The sequence below is a fragment of the Microtus ochrogaster genome, unplaced genomic scaffold (genome assembly GCF_000317375.1).
Source record: "Microtus ochrogaster isolate Prairie Vole_2 unplaced genomic scaffold, MicOch1.0 UNK91, whole genome shotgun sequence".
NCBI lineage: Eukaryota > Metazoa > Chordata > Mammalia > Rodentia > Cricetidae > Microtus > Microtus ochrogaster.
This window is the reverse complement of record NW_004949189.1, coordinates 181617-190421: the sequence shown is the minus strand read 5'-3', so window position 1 is coordinate 190421 and position 8805 is coordinate 181617. Positions and strand designations below refer to the sequence as shown.

The window sequence follows — 8805 nt, the reverse complement described above, 5'->3', positions numbered from 1 at the left end:
AAATGAATAAGAAACTAAAACAACAACAAAAACCAACCAGGTTGAGCACAATTAATTCCAGCATTTAGAAGATGGAGGCAGAGTAAGATTAAGACCTGTTCAAGGGCATCTTCAGGTTACACAAGGAGTTCAAAGCCAGTATTTGGCGCAAAAACAAAATGAAGCCCGTTTGACAGTGCATGCCTGCAATCACAGCACTCGGTGGCTGAGGCAGGAGAATCTCTGGGAATTCACGGTCAGTGTGCATTATAGAGTGGCTGTGCGGCTAGCCTGGACTACAAGTGCAGAACCTGTCTCAAAAAGCATGAGAATGAGAAGTGGGAGGAGGAAGAGAAGGAAGGACTGGGATGGCTCTTAAATGGACTTTTTCCTCTCCAACACAAAAAGAATCGTTTGTCCGTGTTTACTTCGAAAAACGTGAGGTTGGTAGTTAAGTACAGATGAGTTTTTGAATAAGCAGTTGTGTTTTCGTGGGATTTTCCATAAACATACAAGTTGCATTTGAAGAAAAAAAAATGCTATGGCAACTAGTGTTTATCTCACGTCCATCTCTAAAGTCACCTTTCAGTTATTTACCCTCTATTAACAGCTTTTATCGTTTTTCACATACCATGCCTTCGGACTAAGGCAGGGAGGCGTAATTTTTTACTTAGAACACCGGGGCTGTGAACTTTCTCCTTCAGAAGTTCAGTCAGACAGCTTTCCTCGGTTCTGGAACGAGGGGATACGCTTACCTATTGTGAGGTCGTGCACGGGCTGGAACCGCTTATCGGTGAACTGCAGGAGGAGGCATGACTTTCCCACACCTGAAAAACGACGGTGTGCACTGGACACGCCACCCGGGAAGCCGCGGGCTCCAGGGAGGGGCCCGGGCTCCAGGGAGAGGACAGAGCCCCGCCCCCTCCGCTCGCCCCGCCCCCTCCGCTCGCCCCGGCTCGCCCGGCCCACTCGCCCCGCCCCGCCCCCAGGCCGCTTTCGGAGGTGGGCCCCGGCCCCCACGGCGGTGCCCCGCGGGTTACCTGTGTCTCCGATGATGATGTACTTGAAGAGATAAGCGTAAGTCATGATCCCGAGGCGTCTGTGTTCCGGGTCCGCCTGATTCCTCCGGCCACTTACCTCCGACCTCTCTAGCCACCCAATCTACTGCTCTCCCGCTTTGCCTCCGCTCCAGCCCTTCTAGCTCGGGCCGCGTCTCTATTGCTCTCCGCAGGAATCCTCGCTGGCTCCCGAGAACCCGACGCCTCCTCTAGGGCCGCCCCGCGCTCTTGTACATGCCATCATCCCACCAAGCTCCAGGGGGCGACAGCGAGCCTCCGGGCAGCTCGGCTCGCGACTGGCTCGGCCGGGTTCCGTCCAATCAGCGGACAGCGACGCTCCTCCTGGAGGAAGTGACGCGCTCGGAACCCGGCGGGGCCGGTGGGAGCGATGCGGACGCGGAGAACCTGCTAGTGCTGCCGTGAAGATGGAGGTAGGCGCCGCGCAGGGAGGGTCGACGGGGCCGCGGGGAGCCCGCCCCTGCTGCGCTCGCTCATCCCCGTGGCTGTTTTTGGTTTACAGTTTCCCGGAGGAAATGACAATTACCTGACGATCACTGGGCCCTCGCATCCCTTCCTGTCAGGGGCCGAGGTGAGCAGAGGCTGGCGACGCTGGGGCGCGGAAGGGCCTGGGCAGCGGTTGGGGCGGACAGCGACCGAGGCTTCCAGAGCCTCTGAGACGACTGTCGGGGTTGGGGGGTGGGGACGAACGGGAAGCGGCTGTCATCAGAAAACCAGGGTGTCCAAGAGACTGCCGATTTAAGGAAGGATTCCGGTTCTGAATGCGAAGAACGAATGGAATTGTCTGCATTGGTTAGGGTGAAATAGTTGCAACAACCTTGGAAGAGAGCAAAGAAGAAAAATTCTTCAGTAAAGAAACCGAGATAAGAAAGTTTATCTAGCAATAACCCCGGACAGGTGTTAATTCTTAAATTCGGTAGGGGTCTTTTTTATTTGAAATTTCTGATAAAAATAGTTGCTTTTACCAACGTGGTTTCTGCTTGCTTTGCTAACGAAGGACAGAAGGAAATGGCTGCCAGAGAATATAAAAGGAGTACATTATACCTGTTTGCTAGTGATTATAAACTTTGAGTTTACTTATATTTTGGGTCACAGTTGTCAAATAACTGTAATAATAGGGTTTGTTAGTTTTGTTCTTTCAAGATGGTGTGAAATAGAAAAAATGGTTACTGGAGCCTGTAAGACAGTGATTCTCAACCCGTGGGTCGCACCCCTTTGAGAGCCCAGCGACCCTTTCATAGGGGGCGCAAATCAGATATTTACATTATGATTCACAACTCACAAAATTATAGTTATAAAGTAGCAACAAAATAATTTTATGGTTGGTCACCACAACATGAGGAACAAAGGGTCAAAGCTTTAGGGAGGTTGAGAACCACTGCTCTAATGTATTCCAGAAAACTTGGTTGACAGATTTTCCTATTCTAAGCATGACACTTATATTAGGCAAAGCAAAAGTAAAAGGTGCAGTGTATGAAAATTTCGCCTTTTTTGAGCACTTTAGCCTTGGACCTTCTTTTGAGAATTATATACTCCTCCCGCTCCCAAAGCGATGTGAATCATTTGCTCTTTTTTTTTTGCACCAAAAGTTGTTGATTGTTGTTTTGTGAGTTTATCCTATAATAAATCCTTAACATTTGCACAGTTGAGAGATAGATTGACAGTGAGTAGTTGCTAGTTTGTTTTTTTTTTTTAAAGATAATCTTACCATGTAAGTCAGACTGTCCTCTCCCTTTCGAGTGCTGGGACTAAAGGCATATGCCATCACCACCCAGCTGCTAGTTTATTTTTTAATTTACAATTACTGAATATTTCCTAAGCAATGGAAAGTGTTACTCAGAATTGGAAAGAAACTCAGTCTTTAACTTGTTCCTTCCAGATGAGGTCTCTATGGTCTAATTTTATTGTTTGAAGTGCCATAAACCTCACATTGTCCTTATTCATAGACAGTGCATTTTAAAAGTAAATACAAGGCTGGGTGAATTGTTGCACACCTTTTTCATCTCAGCACTTGGAAGGCAGAGGCAGGCAGGTCTCTGATTTTGAGGCTAGCCTGGCCTACATAGTTTCAGGACTGCCAGAGCGCCGTAGAAAGACTCTGTCACCAAAAAAAAAAAAAACAAAAACAAAAAAACCAGTTTTCCAATTTATCCTACCACCAGCCCCTTTTATGCAGTTGAACATGATAACATGATAGGTGGCCCCTTTTATATCCAGGAACTATGGCTCGGCTAGGCAGTGGAGCTCTTGCCTGCTGTGTTCCAGCACTGCAGGAGAAAGGAAGGAAGTTTCCAGACTTGCTTGCATCTGCCCTTTGTTTAGTGAGGGTGACACAGCTACAGTTTAAGCTTAAATTCAGTAGCATCCTTTAGGCCTGGGTTCTATTATTGTATGTATTTATTTATTTATTTATTTATTTATAGGCAGGGTTTCCCTGTGTAGCCCTGGCTGTCCTGGAACTCATTCTGTAGACCAGGCTTGCTTTGAACTCTTGAGTTCTGCCTGCCTCTGCCTCCTGAGTGCTGCTTAAAGGCATGTGCCAAAACTGCTGGGTCTGGTTTTTTGTTTTTTTTTTTTATGCCTTCTTATTTCTTCGTCTCTTGTTGGTGCTGAATTTTTTAATGTTTATGGTTTTTGCTTTGCTTTGGGGGATGGTTTCCCTATGTAGTCTTGGCTGGAGGCACACTTGCTATGTTTACAGGCTGGCTTTCATCTGCCTCTGCTTCCTGAGTGCTGGGATTAAAAGTGTGTGTGTCCACCCATGCCCGGCTTTTAATCTTTATGTTAATGAGTGTATGAGTTTTATTGTCGTCAATCTTATTTTGAGCCTCACAAGTAACTTAAAAGTGGGCAACTTTTTTTTTTAGCAATTCTTTTTAGAAGAACATTAATTTTTTTCAAAAAGAACAATAGGAAAAAATACGTCCTCATACAATACTAACCATAAAATAATCGAAAAATTTGACTGCCTTCAAATTAGAAACTTCTTCATATCAAAAGACATCATTATAAGAGCTAGAGAGATGGACCCGTGGTTAAGAGTACTTACTGCTGTTGCAGAGGACCTGGATTCAGTTCCTAGCACCCACACAGCGGGTCAAAAGGGCTTGTAACTCGAGTTTCCACACCCTCTTCTGGCTTCTGTAGGCACTGCACACACATAGAACACACTACATGCAGGCAAAACATTCATACACATAAGTAACCTCTGTAAACACTAGGTGTGGTGTACATATAAAATAAATCTTAAAAGGAAAACGTGTAATAGCGCACACCTTTAATCCCAGCATTTAGGAGGCAGAGGCAGGCGGATCTCTGAATTCAATGCCAGCCTCATCTACAAAGTGAGTTCCAGGATAGCCAGGACTGTTAGACAGAAAAACTCCATCTTCAAAACAAAACAGAACAAAAAGAAGGCATCATTGTAAATACATGTACAGAACTTCATGTGTGAAATTCTGAAAACATTTAAAAAGATATCATTACCAAATAGGAACTCCAGAAGAGAAGGTATTTATAATAACACCTCTAACTCGTATTTAGAATATACCAAGCACGAGCATAGCTTTAAACAGTTTACAGAGAGTCCATTCAAATACACTGGGTATGTGGGAAATCGGTTTGAAAGAACGGGTGTCACAGAGGAAGGTGTATTACTGCACTGCTTCAGACAGAAAGCTTGTGCTGTGAAGGTTTAGTCTTCTTCCTCAGTTGAGTTGACTGGTACATGGTGCTCTGTATTTGAACTCCTCTTTAATCCCAGCACTCAGGTGGCAGAGGCGGCAGTTCTCTGCCTTCCAGGCCACCTAGTGCTACATATATCATATCAGATTTTCTTTTCAGTTTCATTGTTTGGCTTTTATGAGATAGGGCTTCATGAAGCCAAGACAAACTTTCAGTGTCTGATGTAGTTAGTGATGCTGACTTTCCTAATCCTCTTTGTCTACCTTCTAAGTGGTTCTCTTTACCTGTGGGTTGTGACTCCTTTGGAGTTTAACAACCCTTTTACAGGGGTCACATAACAGATATTTGCTAGTATTTAGGCATCTGTCCTGGCCTGACCTTGGGGTTTCGAGAGGCTATATCTTGGCTGCAGCCACTAGGAGAACCTGCTGGGCACATGCACTACACTTTTTTTTTTTTTTTTTTGGTTTTTCGAGACAGGGTTTCTCTGTGGCTTTGGAGCCTGTCCTGGAACTAGCTCTGTAGACCAGGCTGGTCTCGAACTCACAGAGATCCGCCTGCCTCTGCCTCCCGAGTGCTGGGATTAAAGGCGTGTGCCACCATCGCCCGGCAACATGTACTACACTTTTAAAAGACCCCTGCCCACCTCCTGTCTCTTTCTGTTCCTTTCTTTCTCTCTCCTTCTCTCTGCTTCTTTGCCTGTCTCTCCCCCCTTCTCTCTCTCTGCCTCTCCTGCTGCTCCTGTCCCCAGAGGACAGTCTCCCCCAGTTCCTTTCCCCCATTTTCTGTTTCTTCTCCCGCAAAAATATACCCTTCCACATGAGCTCTGTCGCATGGCATCTTTCTTTCTGTTACCCCTTTTTAAATTACAACATTATTTACAATGCAATTCATAATAGTAGCAAAATTACAGTTACAGAGTAGCAACAAAATAATTTTATGGTTGGGGTCACCACTACATGAGGAATTGTGAAAAAAAGGTTGCAGCATTAGGAAGGTTGAGAGCCCTGTTTTAAGTGCTGGGATTGTAAGTGAGTACCATCACACCCAGTATATTCTATTGTTTTTTTAAATTACTTTATGTGCATTGTTGTTTTGCCTGCATGTATGTCTGTGTGAAGGTCCCCTGGAATTGGAGTTACAAACAGCTATGAGCTGCTGTGTGTGTATTGTGAATTGAACCTGGGCCCTCTGGAAGAGCAGTCAATGCTCTCAACTTCTGAGCCATCTCTCCTGCCTGTATTCTGTTGTTTTTTAAAATTATTTTAAGGATCCATAATAACCACACTTTAGGATAAATTAGATGTTAAAGTCGGTTTCTTTAAAATGAATACACAAGAAACTTTTTTAAATTAAAAATTTTATATGTATGGGTGTTGTACCTGCATGTATGTCTGTGCCCATGGAGGTCAGAAGAGGGCATGAGGTCCCCTGGGACTGGAGTTAGAGTTGTGAGCCATCTAGGAATAGAACCTAGGTCCTGAAGAGCAGCAAGTGCTCTTAACCACCAAGCCATCACTGTAGCTCTAGGGAATTATTTTTTTAATAGTGGATAGTCAGTATATGGGTTCGTTTTAGAGTTTTTGTTTAGTAAGTAATAGGCTCTGGGTTCAAGCTTCAGGACAAATGAGAGAGGATAGAGAACATGGAGAGGATGAGTAGAGGAGGGAAGTGGTAGTTTTCGTGTTTGTTTCGTGTGTATGCAGAGGGCAGAGGGCACCACCAGAGTGGGTGCTGAGAAGTGAGCCCCAGTGCTGCAAGAGCAGCAGATGTTCCTAATTGCCGAGTCATCTCTCCTGCCCTCCTGTGCTCAGTATCTAAGCATCCTTTATTTATCTGTTTGTTTATTTGAGACAGGGTTTCTCTGTAGCTTTGGAGCCTTCCTGGAACTAAGCTCTTGTAGAACAGGCTGACCTTGAACTCACAGAGGCTAGGATTAAAGGTGTACCCTACCACTGTCCTGCCTTTATTTACTGTGTGTTCTCTCTAACACACACACACACACACACACACACACACACACACACACACACACACACGAGCGCGCGTGCGTGCAGGCACACATGCACCCCCTAGGGGTTGGTGGTGAGGAGTAGGTTTTCTCCCTCTCACCATGCGGAGCCCAAGGATTCACCTCAGGTTGTTAGCTAGGCTGGGTAGCATGAGCCTCTGTTTACACACTGAGCCATTTCACGAGCTCCTGGGTATTAGCCTAATAAACAGAATAAAAAGCCCAGAGTTTGGAAACAGTTTAGGCTGAGTGCATTTCCTCTGCTCTGGAGTGTCCATATGAGGCTCATTTTTTTCTTGAGGTAGGGTCTTGCACTAACTATATAGCCCAGCCTCCTGATACTCATGTTACTCTTCCTGGCTCAGTCTCTGCAAGCTGAGGTTGCAGGTGTGACCACTGTGCCAGGCTGTAATCTCTGTTTTATGTATTTTATAGATAAGGAAAACCTACTTAGGGTCATGAGCGTGAGCCACAGTTCTTTCTACAAAGCCTCTTGCTTATTACTTATAATATTTTATTGCTACAGTTGCTTCTGAGACTAGACATTTCTGTCAGTCCTAATAATAGTGGCTCCATTCCAAGTAGGAATGAAGCTGGGTGCGGTGGTCCAGCAGTCAGGAGGCTTGCCGTTTGGGACTAGGTCTTGAAAGGAAGGAAGGAAATAAAAAGGGGGGAACCAATAGACCAGAAGAGGGATCATTGTTAGTCAGACTCAGGAGGAGACGATGAGCCACGTGTACTTTTTTTTTTTTTTTAAGACAAGGTAGGCTGGCCTCAAGTTCACTTTGTAGCTGTTATCCTTTTTCTTGGTATTATTGAACCCCCGAATCCTATACAAATGAGAATCTTATTTGTTAATGCTGAAATTTCTAAAATGGTGAGGTTTTTATTTCTTTGGTTGTTTTTGGTTTTTCAGCACAGGGTTTTTCTGTGTAGCTCTGGCTGTCCTGGAACTAGCTCTGTAGACCAGGCTGGCCTAGAACTCACAAAGGTTCACCTATCTCTGCCTCTTGAGTGCTGAGGTAGGTACTTTTTCTATGGCAGTATCTTTTAGGATTTGATCCAGAGGAACCTAAAACAACAAAGAGTGATTGGCTGGTCAACACAACAGTTAGTTTCTGTGGCCTGAAAATTCAAGTATACCATTGTGAAATAACTGGTGTGTTTAGTATTGGCAGCAGGATATTAAGCATCATAGGCTGTTTCCTTACTTGTGCTGACTTATTAGTACAGGAGAGATAATTTAAAGGTGGTAAAGGCTAAAAAGAGAGACAGTAATTGAACATAGTGATGGATGTTGGAGTTTCAGTTGTGTCATGTGACCAAGTGGGATAGAAGCAAGCAGAAGCACACTGGTATCTTGTGGTCAGCTCCTCTCCTACTAATCCCTTCTCTTTTTCAATACAGACCTTTCATACACCAAGCTTGGGCGATGAGGAATTTGAAATCCCACCCATCTCCTTGGACTCTGACCCCTCCCTGGCTGTCTCAGATGTGGTTGGCCACTTTGATGACCTGGCAGACCCGTCTTCCTCACAGGATGGCAGCTTTGCAGCTCAATACGGAGTTCAGACATTGGACATGCCTGTGGGCATGACCCACGGCTTGATGGAGCAGGGCGGGGGGCTCCTGAGTGGGGGCCTGACTATGGTAAGAGGGGACACAGCAGCAGGCTCACCGAGCTTCTAGGGACAGCTCTAGTGGTTCAGAAGTTCATCTCTAGTCCCTGCTACACTTGGGTAGTTCTTGTTTCTTCTTTCTATGTAAGCTAAAGACTCAGCAACAAAGACTTCATTTTACTTGAATAAATGAGATTTTCTTTAAAAATAATTTTAAATTATAAAATATCCAATCTTAATTTAGATATTTGAAATGAAAATGATTCATTTTAAAAAAGGGTTTTGGCCGGGCGATGGTGGCGCACGCCTTTAATCCCAGCACTCAGGAGGCAGAGGCAGGAGGATCTCTGTGAGTTCGAGACCAACCTGGTCTACAGAGCTAGTGCCAGGACAGGCTCCAAAGCCACAGAGAAACCCTGTCTCGAAAAACCAAAAA

At 45.1% G+C, this 8805-nt stretch overlaps 2 protein-coding genes across 2 annotated transcripts in view; one reads left to right on the top strand and one right to left on the bottom strand.

Moving 5' to 3' along the window:
• The window catches only part of Rab2b (RAB2B, member RAS oncogene family), a 21946-nt gene extending 20684 nt beyond the window's left edge, over positions 1-1262 (bottom strand). The window contains exons 1-2 of the mRNA XM_005370964.3: positions 1020-1262; positions 735-806 (exon numbers count right to left, since the gene is read on the bottom strand). Of these exons, the coding sequence (XP_005371021.1) occupies positions 735-806; positions 1020-1065 (118 nt within the window). The 5' untranslated portion in view covers positions 1066-1262. The remainder of the gene's footprint in view (positions 1-734; positions 807-1019) is intronic.
• A 130-nt stretch (positions 1263-1392) lies between these two features.
• Tox4 (TOX high mobility group box family member 4) overlaps positions 1393-8805 on the top strand; it is a 14922-nt gene continuing 7509 nt past the window's right edge. The window contains exons 1-3 of the mRNA XM_005370962.2: positions 1393-1468; positions 1558-1626; positions 8158-8400. Coding sequence (XP_005371019.1) covers positions 1463-1468; positions 1558-1626; positions 8158-8400 — 318 coding nt within the window. The 5' untranslated portion in view covers positions 1393-1462. The remainder of the gene's footprint in view (positions 1469-1557; positions 1627-8157; positions 8401-8805) is intronic.